Source organism: Hylobates moloch, unplaced genomic scaffold (genome assembly GCF_009828535.3).
Source record: "Hylobates moloch isolate HMO894 unplaced genomic scaffold, HMol_V3 SCAFFOLD_18, whole genome shotgun sequence".
In the NCBI taxonomy this organism is placed as follows: domain Eukaryota; kingdom Metazoa; phylum Chordata; class Mammalia; order Primates; family Hylobatidae; genus Hylobates; species Hylobates moloch.
The window spans coordinates 7,324,650-7,348,430 of NW_026652293.1; the positions used below are offsets into that span (position 1 = coordinate 7,324,650).

At 49.2% G+C, this 23,781-nt stretch overlaps 2 protein-coding genes across 2 annotated transcripts in view; both read right to left on the reverse strand.

Moving 5' to 3' along the window:
- RASSF5 (Ras association domain family member 5) overlaps positions 1–23,501 on the reverse strand; it is an 82,246-nt gene extending 58,745 nt beyond the window's left edge. Inside the window, exon 1 of the mRNA XM_032136341.2 lies at positions 22,973–23,501. Within this exon, the coding sequence (XP_031992232.1) occupies positions 22,973–23,429 (457 nt within the window). The 5' untranslated portion in view covers positions 23,430–23,501. The remainder of the gene's footprint in view (positions 1–22,972) is intronic.
- Positions 1,938–2,723, reverse strand: LOC116457272 (large ribosomal subunit protein eL8). Its single transcript, XM_032136343.1, has one exon. The coding sequence runs from the start codon at positions 2,721–2,723 to the stop codon at positions 1,938–1,940; it is 786 nt and encodes a 261-aa protein (XP_031992234.1).
- Positions 23,502–23,781: the final 280 nt, after the last annotated feature.

Consider the following 23,781-nt stretch of genomic DNA (forward strand, 5'->3'; position numbering starts at 1 on the left):
ACCGCCTGCTCCGGATCTCCTCGGCCATAGTTCCTGAATGCGACCCTTTCTGCAGCCCTTTGCTCCAGGCCCTGCTCCGAGTTTGGGAAGCCCATTCACTAGCAAGCATTCAGAAAGGGACTACTACAAATTGGTCGAGTGACTAAAGGAAGGAATGGTTCTCTGCCTTTTGCTGAAGTGGAGAGACTAGAGTGCGAGGGCTGATCCGACCCCAGGCCGGTGTCCTAACCTCTACTGGCCTTGGTTTCCTCATCTGTTAAATGGAGATGATAGCAGTACGGTTGTTGAGAATTAAATGAGAAAGTTATGTAAATAACAACACAACACTTGCTACATACTAGGAGTGCAGTAATATTAGCTCTCCTTTTTACCTCGCTAACATCCAAGTCTGTCTGGCCAGTGGCCACAGCATCAGACATCCTCGTCTCGAAAGCCTGTCTGTGTACACCCCATCAGTGCCCACTGACCTTCCTCCAGACCTTCACCTGGAGGTGCATCACGGTCCTAAGGAAAAGGTCTCGATCATCCTCAGACCTTCCACGGCTCCCTTATGAGCAAGGGAGGCCCCAGGGCTCAGCTCCCTGCAGCGGGGAGGGGCTGGGTGTACTTGCTTGGAGGCTGTAATGGGTAACTCTGCCAGCCCCCTGGAACATCCCTCCTCCCTGCTTTTCTATTCACCCCTCCTCCAACGTTTGAACTTCTAACATCTCACTCTAGTTTCAGAAAAGAAAATTGTTAACCAAAGTTAATAACTTCCAGTATTAAAGGGGATGTGGGGAAATGAGAAGGTACCACCTTATTGATGGTATCAATTTCCTGCAGGAATTTATTCTGAGTGTGTATTTACTCATATCTAAATATATCGTCACTAAAATGTTCATCACGTAGTTATTTATGACAACAAAATGCTAGAAATACCCCCACATCCATCTACAAAAGACTAGTTATAATTATATTTTGAAATGGAATACTATGTAGCCATTATATAAGATGATGCATATTGATATTGGTCAACATGAAAATATGTCCACAACATACATCTAAAAAAGGAAAAAGGTTGTGTTTTATGATTTCAATGATATAAAATCTATACATACTTATACATTATGCAGAGAGCTGTCTGGAAGGCAGGTCACATGTTTGCTTTGAGTGATGAGATTTCAAGTGCTTTTCCTACCTTTATAGTTTCTAAATTGTTTAAATTTTTTTTTTTTTTTTTTTTTTTTTTTTTAGACGGAGTCTCGCTCTGTCGCCCAGGCTGGAGTGCAGTGGCACGATCTCCGCTCACTGCAAGCTCTGCCTCCCGGGTTCACGCCATTCTCCTGCCTCAGCCTCTCCGAGTAGCTGGGACTACAGGCGCCCGCCACCACGCCCGGCTAATTTTTTGTATTTTTAGTAGAAACGGGGTTTCACCGTGGTCTCGATCTCCTGACCTCGTGATCCGCCCGCCTCGGCCTCCCAAAGTGCTGGGATTACAAGCGTGAGCCACCGCGCCCGGCCAATTTTTTAAATTTTTATAATGAAAATATATTCTTTACTAATGGAAAAATGCCACAAAAAGGGAACAAAGAAAAATCACGTACCCACACTGTGATGACATCAGGTACCATTACTCAGTACCCACCATACGCCAGGTATTCTACATGCATTATTTCATATAATCCATTCTATGACTGGGCAATATGTGTTTCTACCCCAATTTTTAATTTTTATTTTATTGTATTTTTTTTTGAGGCAGGGTCTCACTGTGCCACCCAGGCTGAAGTGCAGTGACGTGAACACGGCTTGCTGCAGCCTTGACCGCACAGGCTCAAGCAATCCTCCCACTGAACAGCTGGGATCACAGGCACACATCACCACACCTGGTTAATTATTCTTGCAGGAAAATTTGTATTATTTTAATTATTTTTATGTACAGAAAACTCAACAGTGTATATTTAACCCGGTTTAGTGGCAAGTTCTTTAGCCTTTGCCTTTTTGAACTTGACGATGTGAGCCACAGACTTGGGACCCAGGACATTGCTGCCCCAGTGAGAGTGGATCTCATCGTATCTGTCATTGTAATCGGTCCTGATAGCTTCCACCAGCTTAGCCAAAGCGCCCTTGTCTTCCAAGTTAACCTGTGTGAAGGTGACAGTGGTGCAGGTCTTCCTGTGGACTAGATGGCCCAGTCTTGCCTTCCCCTTGATAATGCAGTAAGGGACCCCCATTTTATGACACAGGGCAGGCGAGAACACGACCAGCTCAGTGGGATCCACGTCATGTGCAACCACCACCAGCTGAGCTTTCTTTTTCTCCACCAAAGTGGTGACGGTGTTAACTCCTGCTCGAAGGACAGGTGGTCTCTTAGTGGGGACGTCCCCTTTGCCAGCAGCTTTCTTCTCGGCCTGGGCCAATGGCCTCTGCTTCTTCTCTTGCTTTGTTTCTGGTCTGTACTTCTGGGCCAGCTTAAGCAGCTGAGTAGCTGTTTGGCGGTCCTGGGTGAACTGGTTAATTGCAGGAGGCACTTTCAGCCGCTTATAGAGGATGGCTCTCTGCTGCTGCAACCTGATATAGCAGGGCCATTTCACAAAGCAGGTGAGGTCTCTTTTGGGCTGGATGTCCTGTACGATGCCAAAATTCTTAGGCCTTTTCTCAAACAGGGGATTCACCACTTCCTTGGCCTCCTGCTTCTTCATGACAGGAGCCACCTTCTTCCCCTTGGCTTTCTTTCCTTTCAGCATCTTGGGCAGTGGGAGGAGAGAGCTAATTTTTTAATTTTCTGTAGAGACGAGGTTTCATCATGTTGCCCAGGCTGGTCTCAAACTCCTGGCCTCAAGTGATCTGCCTGCCTCAGCCTCCCAAAGTGCTAGGATTACAGGTGCGAGCCACTGTTCCTGGCTACCACTATTTTTTTTTAAATAGACTTTTTGGGAACAATGTTGGTTCACAGTAAAATTGAGCAGGAAATACAGAAAGTTCCTTTATACCCCCAGCCCCTACATATGCTGCACAGCTTCCCCTATTATCAGCATTCCCCACCAGAGTGGTACATTTGTCACAATTGATGAACCTACACTGATTTATCATGATCTCCAGAGTCCTATAGTCTACATTAGGGTTCACTCTTGGTGCTCTACGTTCTAAGGCTGTGGACGCATGTATAATGACATACACCCACCATTATAGCATCAGGCAGAGTAGTTTTGCTGCCCTAAAAACCCACTGTGCTCTGCCTATTTATCCCTTCTTCCTCTCTAACCCTGGCAACCCCTGATCTTTTAACTGTTTCCATAGATTTATCTTTTCCAGAATATCATATAGTTGGAATCATAACATACGTAGCCAATTTTCAGATTGGCTCTTTCACTTAGTACTATGCATTCACTTACTATTATCTCCCTGTCTTTTTTTTTTAATTAAAAAAATTGTGGGTACATAGTAGGTGTATATATATTTATGAGGCTCCTTGTCTTTTCGTGGCTTGGCAACTCATTTCTTCTTATTGGTGAATAATATTCCGTTATCTGGATGACCATAGTTTATTCATCTCTTCACTTACCGAAGGACATCTTGGTTGCTTCCAAATTTTGGCAACTCTGAATAAAGTTGCTATAAACAACTTTATTCAGGTTATTTTGTGGACATAAGTTTTTAACTCATTGGGTCTACTCCTATTTTAGAGATGGGGAAATTGAGACTTAAAGAGATAAATGAACTTTGGCAGCCTTGTAGCTGGCGAGCAGCAGGGTGGAGAGTGAAGATGCATCACGCCTGGCTGCTCCTCAACAGCCCATTCCTCAGAACCGTCCCCTCCACTTGCTCCTGGGCCTTACTCTGCACTGCTTGAGGCCAGGGATGGGCTTCACTGGGGATGGGAGTCAGGGTGGCCCAAGGCCAGAAAGAGTCTGGGTTGAAGGGATTTGGGCAAGGAGTGCTTTTTCCTCTGTCCTAGCAGGCAGCAGGGAGAGTGCCCCACCTGAGGCTTCTGCCCTGTCTTTGGAGGGCCTGGGATGTGCCACTTCACAGCTCTCCTCCAAGCTCAACCAAGCCACTCAGCCTTGGAGGCTGCCAGCATCCTGGGAGTTTCTGAAGCCACCCATACCGTCTGCCTGCTCTGAATTGGTCCTCCATCCATGACCCCTTTGTCTCTGGAACACCATATCTGGGAGGCTTGAAACCACCCAGGCAGCAGCCAAAGGTTCTTGTCCTGAGCTCTCAGGGCAATTTCACCAGAAAAGCAAGCTCTTCTGCCAAGTTCAGGCTCCACAAGACAGCAGGCTCTCAGCCTTCCCCACTCAAAGAAGCCCAGCCTCTGCAAACCCGCTCCCTATGACACCAAAATGGACACCAAGTTTCCAGCATCAACTGCCTCACAGATTGGCACCAGAGCGCACCCACTTATCAGCCATACATCAGAAATCCTTACCCAGATGGTGTGATTCCTTGAAACACACTGCTTAACATGTGTGATAGAGGTCTTGGAGAATGGGTGGAAAAGATGGAACACTCAGTCGGGTGCTGGGGCATGGACTGAATCTGGACCCTGGAGTCACGTGAATCAGGGTTTGAGCCTGAGCCCTTGCTCTAATTGGGTATGAGACACCCAGACAACTAACCTCAGTTAAGTATGGAATTTAGTTAGCCTCAATTTCCTCAACTGCAAATGGCGGTGGTAATATCTTTCTTGCCAGCAAATTTGTTGCCAAAATTAGATAGTATGTATGCAAAGCATCCAATAGCACCTGGCATGTGGTAGGTGCTCAATAAATGGCAGCTGTCATTTTCAACGCTATGAGACGCCTGAGTCCACCCAGCTTCCTGTTGACTCAGCATGTGATGCCAGCCAAAAACCCTCCCAATTTTCAGGTCCTCTTCTAACGTATTAGGGTAAGAAGAATTGTGCAACTTTCCTGCTCATCTGAGTTCCTCCCACCTGCTCCCACTTCCCTCCAACTTCTGCCTTTAATGGGTCCACAGGAGTAAGGCAGGGGGGCTGGAATGATAGGTTATGTTGGTGAATGGGAAGGCGGAGAGACTGTGATAGTCAAGCCTGGAGGTCTGCAGCCATTGCCAAAATCAACACGATCTATAAGTTTTTCAAACTCCTGGCTAAACTCCTAGTGAGGCTGGCAGCAAGGGAATGGAAACTCCCCACTCCAAGGGTCAGGCAGCCAGCTCAGGACATCTGCATCCTTATGTTTCCACGAAGGAGGCGAACCCCAGCCCTCTTGAGACCACTTACTGTAGTTCCTTGATTTAGAGGACAGACCACCCTGGGGGCATTCAGCATCCGGCAGCCCAGCCAGGAGGGCCTGGAGGCACACAACTGCTCCCTCCCTCCACACAACCCCAGCCCCAACTCCAACACACACACACACACACACACACAACACACACACACACACACACACACACACACACACACACACACATACACACACAGTGCCAGAAAGCAAGCCAGGAAGCAAACAGGAAAGGTCAATGTAATGGTAAGACGAGTGACCTGGAACTCTAAGGTCAGAGATGGCCAGCCACTCGCATGGACAGGCAAGATGGGCAGCTGACACGCAGGAGCTGTCGTCTCTGTGAGAAGAGCCAAGAGGGGATGCGCCTGAGCATGCTCCAGTTTGGCTTAGATGCTGAGTTCCCATGTAAAAGAGTGGGTTGGGGTGGAGGGCTTTATGGAAGCAGGCTCCTCCAAGGCTGGCGAGAGGGGAAAGTGCCGGAGAGGTGGGGTGCAGCTGGGAGCCTCTGCTGAACTGAGGCACAGGGAAGAGAGCCAAAGACCACCCCAAGATCCTGGTCTTTACCCTCTTCCAGAATGACTGTATCAGTTTTCTGTGTGGCAGGGCTGGGTGGGATTGACATACACTTTTGAGCGACCATTTTGTACTAAAGGGAAAGGCATAAGATCTCCTCAGTCGGGAAAGGCATAAGATCTGCTCAGTTGGGAAAGGCATAAGATCTGCTCAGTTGGGAAAGGCATAAGATCTGCTCAGTTGGGAAAGGCATAAGATCTGCTCAGTTGTTGCTCAGACACCAAAGCAGATACTAAAATTCTCTCTGGGGCCCTCAAGGTAGCTCATGCTTGTAATCCCAGCACTGTGGGAGGCTGAGGCAGGAGGATTGCTTGAGGCCAGGAATTTGGGACCAGCCTGGGCAACATAACAAAACAATTAAAACGATTCTTTATTTTGTTTTTATTGTAAAACAGCTCTCCAAAACAATTAAAACCTTAGTGGGGTGGGGGATGGTGTGTGCCTGTGGGCCCAGCTACTCAGGTGGGTGAGGTGAGAGGATGGCTCGAGCCCAGGAGTTCAAGCTTGTAATGAGCTATGATCAGTCCATTGTACTCCAGCCTGGGAGACAGAGTAAGACCCTATCTCTAAAAATGAAAGAAAGGAAAGAAAGAAAGAAAGAAAGAAAGAAAGAAAGAAAGAAAGAAAGAAAGAAAGAAAGAAAGAAAGAAAGAAAGGAAGGAAGGAAGGAAGGAAGAAAGAAAGAAAGAAAGAAAGAAAGAAAGAAAGAAAGAAAGAAAGAGAAAGAAAGAAAGAAAGAAAGAAAGAAAGAAAGAAAGAAAGAAAGAAAGAAAGAAAGAAAGAAAGAAAGAAAGAAAAGATTCTTTCTGGAACCTGGGTCCCTGGATCTAATGTATCAGTGATTTATTCTCCAAGCCACATTCCCAAGCAGGCTGGATGTGTCCCCTGTGCCCTCCTCCCAAACACACCCAGCCTGCCTGGCAGAAGTTGGGCACCCCAGCTGGCCTGCAGGGGCACCATCCTGTCTCACGTGGGTGGGTGTGGGTGGGTGTGCCTCTCGGGCAGGCACATTAATCATCCATCTCCAACACAACCACACATCCCTAGGCTGAAAACACCAACAAAAGGAAGGTACTGTGGCCAGGCCAGGCTGGGTGTGTTGAGGTGGGGGTGTCTTGGGAGGAGTGGGCAGAGGAAGAGAGGGCAGGATAGTTCACAACAAGTTCAGACAAATGATGCAGGAAGTAAGAGGAGTGCCTGCCAGGCACCCAGGACAAGCGGGACAGGCCTGACCCCTGGCCCCTTCTCCACATGGCCTGTTCCCATCACTTTGTTCTTTGGGGGTGCTGCAGCCTGAAGCATGTCCCCACTCTGCCCTGTGCGTGTGTGTGTGTGTGTGTGTGTGTGTGTGTGTGTGTGTATTATAAACAAATGTAATGGTGTTGAGTCATTTTTAGTAATCCGTGCTTCAACTAGAGACTGTATTAACTGACTCCCTGCTAGGACAATGTGAGGGCTCTCCTTCCCATCTCTTCTGCCCCATCCCCTATTTTTATATATATATATAAAATATATATATTTTTTATAGATTATATAATAATCTATATCATATATAATATATGATAAATATAAATAGTATATTTATATTTATCATATATAATATATGATAAATATAAATAGTATATTTATCATATATGATAAATATTCATTTATCATATATGATAAATATATGATATATTTATAAAAATATGATATCATACATCATATATAATATAATCATAATAAATAATATACATTATATATAATATATATACATAATATATTATATATAATATATGGGTTTTTTTTGAGACAGAGTCTTGCTCTGTCGCCTAGGCTGGAGCGCAGTGGCACAATCTCGGCTCACCGCAAGCTCCACCTCCCGGTTTCAAGCAATTCTCCTGCCTCAGCCTCCCGAGTAGCTGGGACTGCAGGTGCCTGCTACCATGCCTGGCTAATTTTTGTATTTTTAGTAGGGTATGGTTTCACCATGTTGGCCAGGCTAGTCTTGAACTCCTGACCTCAGGTGGTCTGCCCACCTCAGTCTCCCAAAATGCTGGGATTACAGGTATGAGCCACCACGCCTGGCATATATTTTTTTATACATCCAATGTTTATAACATTTCTATTGTTTTAACCATAGCCCACTGTTGTCTAAAATTAGCTTTACTTTTAAATTAATCTAGTCATCTTACAATAACTAAACCATTTTAAATTTTTTAAATTTTAATTCATTTTTGGCTTGACTACATTTTAGGGGGTTCTTTGTAATTTTTATATACATTATGTTTCCTGATGATGCTGTATGTCCCTTTAAGAGATGCACCTCTATTTGACTGACCTTCTTATACCATGGCACTGTGGCCTCATGCAGTACAGCTTGTTCATGACAGTGATGGCCAGGAGAAAATGTGGAGGGAGCAGAAAGAGGTGGGAAAGTCTGCAGGCCCTCAGTGCACATCACATAGCAGCCCTGAGAATCCCCGCTTGGCCAAGAATGGTAAGAGGCAATCTATTTTGGGAGAAAGTGTAAACGTAAATGGTTTGGGGGAAGGTGCTGGGGCAAGCGAGCCAAATGGACCTCATTCCTCACGTGCAAGTGAATGTGAGAGATTTGTCACCTGGACCCTCCGACACCACATCAGAAAACGCTCATGCTGCATTTAGGGTATGGCCATGCAGAGAGAAGTGCAAAGACACAGCATAGTTTTTGAACAGTGCAATTAAATTATGTGTGACCATCAGGACACATGTACTCAGAGATACACAGGGAGAGAACTAAAGCTTTTTCTACGGTTCCGTCTCCCCTCTTTCCACATCCACCCAGCTCCTAACCAGTTGTTCATTTGTGCATGCGTGGCCTGCATTCACTCACCATGTGCTGACTGAGGGCCTCCCATAGCTCACTGTTACAAAGTACAGGCAGTCACAACCAAGACTGTGTGCGACAGGAAGATGTGTATGAAAGGATTCGAGAGAGAGAGAGCTCAGTAAAGATATATACTGGTTTGATCATCACCACAGGAAAAAAGAAATCTTATTGCCAGGCACCTTAAGAAAGTAAAAAATAATTCAAAACACCGTAGGCAGTTGGGTTTAAAGGAACTCAACAAATAGCAACAAGCCTGTGGTATCCAAAGCCAGATACCCTCTCGGCCCCAGGCTTGCTCAGGAGGGGCCCCTCCTCTAGGCATGTGTCACTCTGCTCTGGGTGTAAGAGAGACAAAGCAGCAGAGGTCTCCCAGCCCTGGGCTCTGGGCCCTCTTACCCATCCCTGGGCCCCTGAGAAGACAGACGGAGGACCCTGGGTAGCTGACAAAGGATTTGGGCTCTAGAAGTGAGGGGCACATATGGAAAGAGGAGGGGAGGGTTGTTTTTGTTTGCTTGTGTTTCTGTTTTTAAGGCAGACAATCATCTCTGAGAAGGGGCAAAGGGCAGCCTAGCCTCTCGTTAGCCTGGAGTATATTTGTGGTAATATGCCACAGACCCCAAAGATAAGGACAGCCAAATAGGATTGCAAGGAGACCTGGCTGGGCATATGCAAACTGCAAGACGGCAGACGAAGCTCATGCAGAAATACAGATATGAATGCACTGCAGGTATGCCCAGTTCTAGTGCCAGGAGATCACAGGAGGCCAGGAGCAGGCAGGTTCAGTCCGTCATCGGACAACCAGGCTACTACATCCAACTGGTTTTTCCACACCTGCTTTGATGTCACTTGCAGCCATTCAAAGTGCCAATCATCAACTGGGCGAAAGCAGGCTCTTTTTGCAGTGGGAAGGAAAGTAAATAGATTATGTCAGAGGACCTCTCTGCTGGAGACACACAAAGGCTTCTTTACAGCTGCATTGCTGCAGCCAGGACCACCAGAGACTTCTGGAGAGACCCAGGCCTATTTCCCACAGAACCCCCTAGCAGCCTTTTAAAATGACATATGACTTGCTCCTTGGTGACGTGCTTGCTTAACTCCTAAAGATACCCGGTGGGCTAATCTAGCTCTGCCTGTTAATTATGTGACGTGGTAAACTCAATGATAGGAATTTTTCCAGGGAATGCGTTTGTGAGTTTATGTCTCTCCTCTACTTTTGCCTGGGCAACCTTCAAATCCTATCTCTCCTACTGAGATGCAGGCAGTCCACCCTGGTCCAGGTACAATGGAGGAGCAGACGACCGTGCTGCAGGCTTGTCCCAGTGACCTACGGGGAGCAGTTATGAAAAGTCTTCCTGGGAGCACTCAGCAACAGCAGCTCCCAGTGCAGGGCTTTCTATGCACCAAACATAGTTTCAACTGTTTGACATTTAATCCACCCCACACCAGTCTGAGGTTGAGATTTTCTGCCCTATCCTATACTTGGAAAAATGAGTCTCAGAGAGGTTAATCTGTAGGAGGAGCCACAGCCAGAAAGTGGTAACTCCAGGATCCTGACTCAAGGCAGCCTGGCTCCAAGCCTGTTTTCTTTTCTTTTCTCTCTCTCTCTCTTTTTTTTTTGAGATGGAGTCTCACTTTATCAACTGGACTGGAGTGCAGTGGCACGATTTCAGCTCACTGCAACCTCTGCCTCCTGGATTTAAGCAATTCTCCTGCCTCAGCCTACCGACTAGCTGGGATTACAGGTGCCCGTCTCCATGCCCAGCTAATTTTTCTATTTTTAGTAGAGACGGAGTTTCGCCATGTTAGCCAGGCTGGTCTTGAACTCCTGACCTCAGGTAATCTGCCTGCCTTGGCCTCCCAAAGTGCTGGGATTACAGGCGTGAGCCACCGCGCCCAGCCACCAAACCCATTTTCTTAAATGCCACACTCCAGGCTGCTCATGGAGTCTTGTGAGTGAGAGGAGGATATTCCAGATGTCCACAGTCTGCAGTCCACCTTTTCCATCATCTTGAGCATCCTGTCTTCTCCCCTCCTCTTTTGGCAATTAAGCCCAAACGCTAACACAAGTTAAGCAAGCCCATCATAGCCACAATGCAGTATGTGCCCTGACCTTAATGCTGCCACTTCAAGCCTGATTGATTTTACTTAAATCTATAACTCCTTGGGCTGAATAGCAAAGGAGCAAGGAAATGATCTGTTGAATAATTCTTAAAGAGAGAGTAAGGGAGGGGGAAAGAGAGGATGAATACCAGCATGCTCATGAGCATTTAAATTGAGCAACTCGGTGTCCAATTCCCTTCTCAGTGAAGGTCACAGTATGTATTAGGATATTGATGAGGATAAATTATTCAGGCTGGCTAAGAAATATTTGTCTCCAAATGGGGATCAGATCTAGTTCAATTAAAACTCCCACTTCTCAAGAGGTAACACCTTAATCAGAAAAATTGTATTTTTCATAGTCAAGATCCTATTTTTAAAAATCTGCTTCCAAAACTTAGTCCAGAGATGGCACTTCATTTTAGTCCCATCCCTATGACTTAGTGTGGTGACCTGCCTAGATCCCCACTGATTCCTGAAAGTATACGAGAGAAGTATAGAGAAAAATGAGGACAGGGGGCCCGAAGAAAAGAATGTATGCTCCAAAGACTGCCAACCGTTAAAGAGAAGCAGGTTCCAGACCCAGCCGGATGGCAATGACCTTTAACAAGGGGCCTTACTTGTCTGAGCTATCTCATCTGTGAAACAGAATAATCCCCTTCCCATTCCCACCACACCAGGATCTGGAGGGAATAAATGATATTAAAAGCAAACAAACGTAAATGCTCTGAGTCTTTAGCAGAGAGTGCTACAGAAATGTAAGATGCTGTAGACAGCATGAGACAGCAGAAGGAATCCAAGGCTGGAAGGCAAGTGCTCAGGGTTCCTGGTCCTGGCACTGCCACCAGCAGGGCCTTTTGTTGGTCCCAGCTTCCTTTCGTTGGAAAAGGGGCACGGGATGACCTAAGATCCTATGATGATTTGGCTTGCTGTTGTCTCTGCCTCTTGTCTTTCACTCACCGCTATGCTGTCCAGTTATCCTTTTTCAGGCGAGGACTGCTCTCGCCCTAATTAGTGCTCAGGAGAGGAATCAGTGGTCTGGCCACTTCCCGAAGCCAGGGCTCCTGTCCAGCTGTGCTCCACCCAGCAGCCTCCAGCCCCATGCAGCCTGCACCTTCACTAACTCTGCAGGTGAGAAGCCTTTGCCTGGGAAACATCACTGTTCCCAGGTCCTCAGAAGGCTGACTCAGCAGCTCGGCAGGGTCTGAAGGGCTACAGGATAGGCAGAATGGAAAACAGTGGCCATCCGAGATACCCATATTCTGCCAGCTCAGGGACCCTGATTAAGACAATTGCTTGGCCCTAATTCTCAGCCAATAAAAAGTTGTTAAAATCCACTACCAACTCAAGGCCTCCAAAACAGGCAGACCATGTCCTTTGGATCTGGCTGTTCAACTCACACCAGGCAAGGTGACAGCACCTGAGCCTTTGTCCCTGTGGAGTCAGGAGGGCCAAGGAGTGGTGCTGAGCTCAGCACTAAATAGCAGACTGCCAGAAAGATCCTGTACTCCTTTTCCATGGGAGAGGCCAGTAGCAGAGGCCTTAGAACCCAAGCTCCCCCAAGCAGATTGGCTTGGACCTACCCCGAGCCCTCCGGGCCCCGTTGCGGAACCTCTGCAGGATCTGGTGCTTTTTGGAGACCGAGCGGCTCTTCGGGAGCCTGCAGAAAAGCCGCTGGAGCTGAGCAGTGACCGTCCCAAAGCAGGCAGCGGTTGCCTTCTCCTCCTGGCCCTCGGTCATCTCAGCGCAGGAGATCAATAGCTTTTCTCTAGGCTTGGTGTCAGGGGTGGAGTGCCAGGTGGGGGAGGGCTCCGGGGAGGGCCCTGGGCCTCGCATGACCCGGACAGTCACCTGGGCCCTCAGGCTCTGGTACCCTCACCGACTGACGATGCCTTCTCTCTCCGCACTGAGGTCCTTTCCCCTCCACCTCCCCCAATGGAAAACTTTCTATTCCTGGGGCTTTTAGCTTGATAAGATAAAAATGCCCCCACCAAACAGGCTGCAGGGAAGAGCCTGCCCCGAGCCTCACTTCTCAGTCGCGCCTGTGAGTCTGAAAATCAATGTCTCCAAAGTTTCAGACGACAGAAGTGATCGGTTACCTCACACCACGTGCCCAGCCCAGGAGCTCGTTAATGGATTTCTTTGGGGATGGTGGATTACTAATGCTTCACGAGCTATACGGGCTCCTAAGGGACAAACTGGGGCTAATTCACATCCTCCCATGCTAAGCCCAGGGTGGGGGAAGGGCCCATAAGGAGGTGGTGTTGCTTTAAGAGGGTCAGGCCATTCATTTATCTGAGACTGGATACCTGAGCAGAAGAGGATGGGACCCTATGGGTGTGGGGTGGTGAGAAAAGATCAGTCTGTCACAAAAGGGCAGAAATGTTGTTCTCTTGCCCCAAAACAGTACTCACAGGTATTCTCTCACTCTGACTCCCAGAAGCTGCCAAGCCCTAGTAGAAAAGTTCTGGGAGGCCCTGTTGCCCAGTCCAAGACAGAAGACTGGCACCAGACAGGCAGCAGAGCCTTCCAGAAAAGCCACTAGAGAGGGGTGCCCCTCCCAGGCTGCCCAGAGATGACAGGACTCACCTGCCAACCACCAGCGGGGACCAGTTTAACATGAAGGAGGGACGCTTGTTCTTTTTTCTTTTTTTTTTTTGAGGCAGGATTGTGCTCTGTTGTCCAGGTTGGAGTGCAATGGTCCAATCATGGCTCACTGCAGCCTCGACCTCCTGGGCTCAAGTGATTCTCCCACCCCCCAGCATGTAGCTGGGACTACAGGCGGGCACCACCACACCCAGCTAATTTTTACATTTTTTGTAGAGGTGGGGGTCTCACCATGTTCCCCATGCTGGTCTTGAATTCCTGGACTCAAGAGATCATCCTGCCTCAGTCTCCCAAAGTGCTGGGATTTGTGAAGCCTCCATGCTCAGCAGGGACACCTATCCCTTAACCAGAGGAAATCCACCTCAGAGGACTCACACACTTGCAGAATCTCTGGTGGAAGATGCACTTACACGTCTGTGCTCAGATGCCACCCTTCCTCAGCTGTGGACTGATTCTTTCTCCCCAGTGCTTCCTCAGGGAGAAGGGAGCTGCCCGTGGCCTTCGTTGTGGCCCTCTCTAGTTTACCAAGCAACCTCTGTACCAGAAGAAGGGCATAAGCAAGTCCAGGTCCTGAAGTGACACTTGGGACCATCAAGCAAGATGTGGGGGCCAAGTTCTTTGCCCCGCTGGTCCTTGCACCCAAGATCTCCAAGAGGGCCTAGGAAGTCCTGCCTGGCTGAGCACAGGCAAGGGCTCAGTCCCATCCCCACCCTCAAAGAAGAGAACACGGGGCTGCTGGGGGAACTTTAAAATATGAGTTACGGCCAGGCGTGGTGGCTGATGCCCGTAATCCCAGTGCTTTGGGAGGCCGAGGCGGGTGGATCACAAGGTCAGGAGATTGAGACCATCCTGGCTAACACGGTGAATCCCCATCTCTACTAAAAATACAAAAAAATTAGCCAGGTGTGGTGGCACGCACCTGTAGTCCCAGCTACTCAGGAGGCTGAGGCAGGAGAATCACTTGAACCCAGGAGGCAGAGGTTGCGGTGAGCCGAGATTGCACCACTGCACTCCAGTCTGGGCGACAGAATGAGACTCCATCTCAGAAAAAAAAAAAAAAAAAAAAGTCATGTGTAATGCGGGGAAATCCCTTCCGAATGCCCCGTTTGGGCTGCAGAATATGCTGACCTCACTTCTCTTTTCTCCTTATCACTGAGCTGTGCTTTGACAGGTTAAGCCATTGGGAAAGACAACAGGAAAGAACTGGCAGAGTCTGGAGACGGGGCTTTCAGAAGCTCTAGGATCTTCATTCCTGACCTTTGGAAAACTAGATAGATTTTTCTACTGTAATGATGGTCTGGGAGGAGCCCTACCTAGAGGCAGGGAAATGCCTGCAATGACCTCTTGCTGTCTCTGACATCTAAGCAATGACTCAATGGCTTCCATGATGGAGGCAAGTTCAGCCACGGCCCAGCATAATTTGAAGCAACAACCTTCACCATCTTACTTGCTGGGGTACAATATATTATCACCCTATTTTATATAAAGGCACCTCCAGATGGCTTTTAAAAAGCACTTATCACTAGGGTAGACATTCATGGACAATATGCTCAACCCTTTCTCTCAAAACTCTCATGTTACAACTGGAATCTGTTGTTCCAGTTGAATAATAAGGCATCTCTGAGGTTTTTTTTGAGAGGGGGAGGTTAATACTTTCTTCAGATGCAAAAAGTAATCCACATAATTCTTTCAGCAGAAACCACCAAGTCTCCAACTTCCATTCAATTTGGATAGAAAAAACAGCCTCCTGCAAATCAGCAAGTAAGCAGTGGCACCTGTTCCCAAATGAGAGCTGGACCTGGAGAAATATACAGAGTCAGAGCTGGCTTGGTGTGGGGAAAAGAAGGAGAGATCAGACTGTTACTGTGTCTATGTTGAGAAGCCAGCAGGACAGAGCTCTGACCAGCAAGAACACGTCCCCAGCAATGGTGTGTTCTGGCCTGGGGTAAAAACCGTTCTCATTACCCAGGGGAATTGGCTCCCCCAGATATATTTTTTCTCATGGAGTCACATCACTGCCTGAGATTAGAGCCAGAGGTCCATTGGGCAACCTCAGATTATTGTCCAGTCCCTGTCCATCTCTTCTTCACCCTAGCTGTCCCCTCTAGGATCCAGTCTGTTAATTTCACTTTGGTTCCTGACTAGTCCCGTGTCATGAACTCTGACAGCTGGGCCATGGCAAGAAGGAGGAGTGGAACAGAAAAAGATCCTCCACCTGCATTTCCAGGCCCACCCCCTACACACCTTGAACACCTACAGGGTGAGGTGGGAGCCGGGAGGGACACACTTGTTTCTTTCATCTTAGGATTTGGAAAAAACTTCACCCTTTGTCTAAAGACCTCATGATTTACACGCGGTGACGATCAATTTAGAAACTGATTGTTGAAAATTGGCTTGAGTGGAGCCAACTCTCAATTACCCGGCCCTGGCCGATTCTCTAGCTTGTATATGGCTCACCTTCCTTTTTTTCCTGTACCTCCTTTTTTGGACATTTCAGCATTCACGGGCAGAAGGGCAGCAGATGAATAAGTAAACTCAACTAACTTGTGTGATCAATGATATTAGCCTAAGGCAAAATGTCATGCTGGGTTCTGGTGCTGGTTTTGCTACTAATGATCTGGGTTATCTTAGTGAAGTCATTTGACTTCCCTGAATGCTGTGTTTCCTCATCTATGAGATGGCCCTGATTACATCAGCTCTACCGACGAAACAAGAGAACAGCAATCCTGACAGAGGCAGTGCACATCAAATGGCCTTAGTGACTGCCAAGTGCAACAAAAGTTATTTCTGCTCCCACAATTTCTTTGCCATTCTCAACTCTACCTATTCCATGTGAATATTCTCATCCTAGCAGGTTTGCAGAATGCCAGCTTGTATCTTCAGCAAACACAATGATAATTCTTTTCCAGCTCTAGTGTCCAGTAGAAACAAAACATAAAAGGATTAAAAAAAAAAATAAGAACATTGCTCTTCTTTTTGGCCTGACTTTCAGGAACCTGGAGTTTTATTTCTTAAAGGTCTATGTAAGCCAAGTTTTAATTTTCTAGCAGCCCCAGCCAATGGCCATTGCAGATGTCTAAATAAGACCTGTCCCACCTTAGAAATATGTTTGTTCAAAAAAGAGGAAAGGGGAGCAGAAGGTGGCACACAGGCCCTCCACTGAAGGATAAACCTGTCACAGGTAAATGTCATACTCAGCCATCCACTCACCTGCTCAGTGCCACACAAAAATGAACAGACTGCTCTTTCCAACACCACCCCTCTTATAGACCCTCAGCACGCACATCTTGCCTTCCCACCCCCCAAACCCTCTGCCCCATGCCCTCAAATGGGGCCAGGGCAGAAGTTATAGGTAGGAAAATCCGTAAGAAAATCTGGGACCTGCTACAATTCCCAGGGGTCACCAGACTCCTCAGCCTGGTGGGGCATTCTCTCCTGGGAGGCTGGACACATGCTACGATGCCAGGAGGGACCCCACTGCTCTTCCTCCTTCCTCTCCAAAAAGGGCAAAAAATGGGAATCAAACCTCAAAGATTTCCCAATGGGTACATCTCTCACAAACCTTTGTGTACTCTAGGAACCACGGGCATGCTAGAACAGGCCCGGCATGGCCTTGTGGGCCACTTCAGCTAAAGACCACACCATAGAGAGTTCTTGGGGTCTACCGGGCTCTGCCCGAGGCTCCTCAGCATGGTTCTGAGTGCTTCAGAAAAAAACTCAAAAGTCACTTCCCCAGGTGTGAGTCAAGATAGTCTTGACCTTGGGGTGGGGCAACCCGTGACTGCTCCGAAGCCCCGACCTCATTCCACTTGAATCAGTGCCCCCAGGGAACCCAGCCTTCTGCCTGGTCTAACATCATCACCTCAGCCTCCTTGCTGTTTCCCCTAAGCCCCAAAACTGGCTCTGTTCCCCTTCCGACCCTGAGATCCAGCCCGGAACATGTGGAGAAAGGCTTGCCAAAACTCTTGGAAAAAAACTGAAAATGACTAAATGCAAAACCATCTCCCCAGTCAGGCCCGGCCTTCCCAGCTGCCGCCAGCCCTTCCCCACCCAGCCATGGAGAGTCAGAACAGAGCCCTGTGGGAGGGGCAGGTGCCCAGAGTCAGCAGAGACAGAGCGAGACCCTGCAGGGAGGCAGAAAGCATCCTGCCACCAGCACAGACCCAGGTCTGCAAGCTTGTGAGAAGGAGATGTACCAGCTGGTGCTGACTGAGCCCCAGGAACATGGTTCCCTCAGAAGGGCTGGGGGTGGGGAGCTTGCATGCTTTGCACACCCACAAATACTCACCCACCCAAGAATACTCACCTTGCCATCTGAGGAATGTGAACAGGAAGGGCCTCTGGTGAGGCCAGAGATGTGTTTACAGGTTCCTCAGCAGCCTTCATAGTAAGCCTGGGCAGAGCAAGAGTGCCAGCAGCTGCCCTCCATGGGGAAACTGAGGAATGAGGGGTGGGTGTGGGAGCCAGAGAGAGCCCTGTGGGAGAACACTGGGGTGCAGGAGCTGGGACCCACCCATGGCCATCCCATCTCAGGTAGCTGCCTCTCACACAGAGGTGCTGGATCTGAAGCCCAAAGCGGGGGAAATGGCTTGAGGGCCTGAGACGGCACCAAAGCCTTGAAGACCTGTCAGAATGAGGCCCGCCTGAGAGGTTCTAACTTTACCACTACTGTCCCTGGCAAAGCTAGCAGGTGACTCCTGGCCAGGTAACTCCCTTTCGGCTGAGCTAAGCATCCCTGTATCCCTGTATTCTGACCTCATGAAGCTGTTTTGAGCATGAATGTAGCAGCAGGCATGAAAACACTTTGGGTTCTTCAGAGAAAAGGCACTACTGACATGCAAAGAATTCTTCTTATGCCCATTCTCAGACCTGGGTTCGGCCTTGCGGCAGCTTCCCCTGAGCCTCTGGCCCCTGACCTGCTCACACTTCACAGGAGGTGGCTCCCTGACAGGATAAATTCACTCTCCCACCCAGGCAGGGCCCTTGGGACTGGGCTGGGGGCTGTCTTTTCTTTGTCACTCAGGGACTACCTGCCAGGCTTGGCACAGGCTGGCTCGCCAGTAGAACTGGGGAGAAGAGAGAGGATACCAGACCAAACCCTCAATGCTGCGGGGAGATGTCAATTCACTTCCACCTAATAACTCCGCAGGATCAGCAGGCAAACACACACGTTCATTACCAAGTCTAATTAGGCTGGCAGACAAGTGGCATTAATCATTTTTGACTGTACCTGGGATTCAAGCCCCCCACACTCCATAATCAGAAAATTTCATGCTCTGATGAATAGTGGGGAAAATTAAGCGCACATTTAATCCTTTCACTTTCATCTTTTGATAAGACAGGAAGCAGGGAGGAGAGGAGAAATGGGCTGCAGCGTATGGAGCTCAGAAGGCCTCTTTGAAAGCATTCCAAGTCCTTTCCCTGGCCCGTAACACACACATCCCCCAACGGGACCTTGCCCAAGAAGAAGACCCCAGTTAGAGCCAGGGGTAGGAGAGGGCTTGGGAGTGGGGGATTCTCACAATCTTTAACAACAAAATATCCATTTCTGTGCCTCATTTTCTTAAACTCTAAAGCCAAACACGGGGCTAAATCAAGGAAAACACACACTACACACTCAGTGCTGCTGGGTGCACAAATACCTTCCAAGTGCCCAAGGTAAATAAATACAGAAGCCGCCAGAACAACACAGGATGATTTCTGAGAGGCCTGAAATGAAGACCTTTCTCTGCTACAGGAAGAATCAATGCCAATGTCCCAGGAGCCTTTTTCACAAACAACTCACAAGCGGGGGATGGGTCTGCAGGATCAGGGGGCTGTCACGCAGGTGGTTCCAGCTGTGCAGAAAGTGGAGTTGAACCCAGCCAATAGCGCAGCAGCAAGACTAGAGAGACCAGACTAGAGGCTCAGGGAGATATCAGCCATTCTTAATAAGAATAGTTCTGGTGCCCTTCCCCAAGGGCTGCATGGCGGGGCCTTGTACTCACAACATCATTAAAATCTATCACAGAGTGGGAAGGGTAGAGGGCCTCCCTTTCAACCATGTAATTCCAATCACTTAACACTTCACAGCTCTGAATAACGCCCCCTCTGGAGACAGACTCTGACTCCAGGAGCAGACAGGTGGCATTCACTGACAATGGCCAAGGTATGTCTAAGCATCTCCAGGAGGGTTTGAGTCAGGCTTAGGTTTCTCCAAGTGCCAGACCATCCCCTGGTCCAGGATGGCTTACGCAGCCACCAAAATGAGATGAAAGGTAAAAGGCCACCTCCATGCACCTTCTACAGAAGGAACACTAAGGGACATCATCTGTAACGGGAAGTCCCTGAGAACAAAGCCAAAGGGCAGCCAGTGAGTTTCTCTGGTTATTTACTGTTGACCATTCCCTCCTAGAATGCTAGAAATGCATTCTCACCATCACCACCACCCCTACCCCAAAACACACACATGCTCTCACACAACCTTTCGTTCTCTCTCTGCCTTTCCACAGATCCCCACTGGATTTCCTTCTCTATCTCACAACTATGAGTTCTTTAATCCTAGAAACTCTGAACTTCCCTGTTCACAAATCCAGCATTAACCAGAGCTCGGTTACAGACCTTGAAGTGGGGTAAGCTTAGGTTAGATGAACGTTTGCTAAAAAGGCAGACAGACAGTGGGAAGAGTGTTTTCCAAAATGCTTTCCTTACTAAAATCCCCTTCTGCCAACATGGTTCCCACCCAGTGTCAGTCTCCTGGGCAGACAGATGTCACTCACATACCCACTGCTCTCCTGCTTGTTTCCAAGGGCTGGGATATTTAATAGCAGAAACAAGCCATCACTTTCATCACTCACCACGTAGTGAGACCCTGCTCTGTGCCTGGCACTCTGGTGGGTGCAAGTAACACAAAGACAAGGAGCCAATGGTATCGTGGCCCCTATGCCAGGCACAGAAGGGTCTCCTCAGCCACAGCAGGACATCAGGTAGGAGTGGCATTTCTACAGGACACCTAATACCCAAATTTTCTGGGATGCCTATGGCAGTCACTTCCCCACTTAGCTCAGCAACCAGGCAGAGTTTGCAAATTGTACTCACTGCTAAGGTAATCCTAGGAAGTGTCACGAGCCCAGACTAGTTGTTACAGCTGTTAGATGGGAGGGGACAATAACAATCATATCGAATTAAACATTCGTATTGCATTTTGCTAGGCCCTGTTCTGAGTGCCTTATGTATATTAATCCATTCAATTCTCACATTAACATGATGAAGTAGGTAATATCATTATCTCCATTTTTTTTTTTTTTAACAAGGAAGCAGAACACAGAGATGTCTAGGGCTTACATGGGGACTAAGTGGTGGAGTCAGGATTCAAACCCAGGGCTCTGGCTCCAGTCTGTACTCTTAACTACTGCATAGTATGATTTTTTAAAAGTCCTATTTCTGACACTTGCTTTTCAAAATGAAGATAAAACAAAGCAACCCCACCATCAAAACAGACCTTCAACTTAAAGAAAGATGCTCAGCGACTTTGGCCTGCTGTGTCTCCACCTGCCAGCCCTCATCTGCACATCAGAACATTTCTCAACTTTTGCCATCCAGCCATAGGTTCACAATTAGTTAAATATTAATAATGACAAACAGAGACTCCTTTCTGCAGCCCCTTGATTCCAGTTTTGCTTTCTCTCCGGTGTTCAGACATCTTTAGTGTTAAACCAACTACGTGGGAGGCCATGAGAGCCCGGGAGAGTAAAAAGGCCTCACCAAGTCACACACAAAGAGGTACTGCCCGGGGGCCTAGATCTTCCTGCCACTAGAAACGATGTGTGACTTAATCAAAGGAGATCGACAATTCTGATGTGACATGAGGATCAATTCATTTAGTCATGGAGTATCATCACAGGCACATGCAAATACACACAAAGGCACCATTATCACCAAACCAAAAAAAAAGAAAATCACAAAACTATATGCAAAATCTTCAACAAGTGATACCGTCCCCCAAAGTCTAACTACAAACTAGAATGCCAACGAAGCAGATTTCCTGGGATTCCAGCTATGATAAAACCCATTTCAGTGAGGCTCCTGCCTCTCTCCCTGTGTGTAGGGTTGTTGGATGCAGTAAGGGAATCTTGAAAGTGCAAAAGCTGCCGACACATCCAAGGGTAAGTTGCATTCGATTCTACTGCAGTCAAAGGCATTTACCAAGGGACAGCAGCCCCTCTACCCACAACACGTACCTCTACAAACCCTTGCTCCTTCCTTCTTAATTAGCACCTGAACCGGGGGTTCTAGTGGAGGAAAGAGCAGCACCCACTTGCCCTTCCAATCTTTCCCTTCCACTTGACCCAGGCTTAGAGTCTGAGCTCTGTTTCCCTGCAGCCAGCTGCAGCGGGCAGCACACTGAACAGCCTCCGCTGCAGACTGCAGGCAGAAAAAAGGTAGGGTTTTCCTCATGTGGAAATCACTGCTGCTGTCCAACGCTGCAGTTGGATGGGAGATGTGAGGCTGCTGTCATGGGGGAAGGGCCTTTGCTGAAAGATGCAAACCACAATCCATTTCCAGAGATGCTTGTTAGAGGCTGTGCCATTGTCTGTGCTTTGGGCTTCAGATATTTGAAATATCCATGTAAACACATGAACACATGGCTGTGGATATCCTCTGCTAAACACGCAAGAGCAAATGACGGGGTGGGGGTGGAGGGTGGACATCTATTAAAGGCATACACACCCCTAACTGTAGGAGGAGAAAAATAATAAACCCCCAAGAAGACTGAAGATTAGCTCAGAAAATCCATACACTGGGGGCGCAGTGTTTTCTGGCTTTGAGAAGAGCCTGGCTCAGGAGGTGACTGGAGGGGCCTGAGAGCTGTGGAGAGGAAGGGACCCTGTCAAGAGTTGAGAAATGTTAGAGCATGACGACTAGGGCAGGAACCCAGGAGGAGGAAGGGGAGGAGGCAGGGCACAGCCAAACATTGGAGCAGAGTCCAAAGGTTTGAGGGGCCAGAGGCGAAAGGCAGGAGGGGGCACGGGTTCAGGGTGACTTCAGGCTCTCTTTAGCCTCACAGCCTGCCTTTATCCAAAGTCTAACAAGTTCTCCTCCCTGTCCCAATAGGTCCCCCTGGAGGAGAGGTCTGAGCCTGCATCATGGGCGGACAAACAAGCGTTTTGTCAGTAACCCTAATAAGCAAGGGTCAAACGGTCGTCTCAGCAGCAGTCTCACAACCCACTCCCAAGAACTCACAACAAAACCATGAGGGTGCGCAGGGAGATGACAGAATGACCTTGCCGCCAAGGCCATCACCCACCCACCCCCCACAACCTGCGTGCGAGTGTGTGTGTGTGTGTGTGTGTGTGTGTGTGTGTGTGTGTGTGTAGGGCCAAGGCACGCACCTGTTAGGAGACAGGTATCTGTTAACTACTGCATAACCATACCTAGGTAGTGGGCAGGCACTAAAGGATACCGGGCAGGGAACTAAGGAGCGGACTGTCCCCAGGAGTTGTTACCTCCTTATGTTCGGGGCTCCCCTGGAGCCAGAGAGTGTAATGGCCCCTCTCTCCCTGCCCCAGGGCCCTCCCAGTCCTTCGCCCCCAGACTGCGGTCTCCCCGCGCGCCCCTCCCCTGCCTTCACACTTACTAGCGCAGCGCAGCGCCTGCCGCAGCACCTCTCGTCCGCACAGGTCACACCAGCCGGGGCCGCCCGGCAGCACCAACTCGGCGAAGCAGTGCCCCTCGCCTCGCTCCGCTGGGACTCTGGGATCCTGCGGCTGCTCGAAGATGCTCCGCACGTCGCGGGGTCGGGGCGCTCCAGGCCGCCGCCGCAGTCTCTGCTGCAGACCAGGCCGGAGCGGGCGAGCGGGTCGGGAGGCCCGGGGCGGGGGCTCCAGGTTCCCCCGGGCAGCCCTCCGGGCGCTGCGCCCCTCGCGCGCCCCGGGCGCAGTGGAGAGGGGTGCCGGGACACAGAGGCGCGAGGACCGGTCGGGGGGCGGCGGCGGCGGCTCGGAGCCGCTCAGGCTCTGTAGATAGCGCGGTGGCTCGGGGTCCAAGAGTAGCGGGTACGGGCGCTGCCCGATGGCCGGGGACGCCATGGCCATGCCTGGCTAGTGGAGGCAGCTTTGGCAGCGGCGGCTTTGGCGACTGCGCTACTCCCGAGCCAGCCCCGAGAGAAGGGGCGGCCCCACACGAGCGCGCCTTTAAAGGAACCGCAGCCTGCTGGGCGGGGCGGGGGCGGGGAAAGTCGGAGTGGCAGGAAGGACGACCCAAGGGAACCACCGACGGACCGAAGCGGGTAGGGTCGGTGCGGGGCGACGTCTGCGCGAGTGTGGATTTGGGGGCGTCTTCACCTGGAGCAGCTGCAGGATTCCGCAGAGGAGCGCCTCTGTACAGTACAGCTCAGAGGGCGCATTTCTGCGGGGGGCCCTCGGCCTTCAGCCCTGCCTCTTTCCC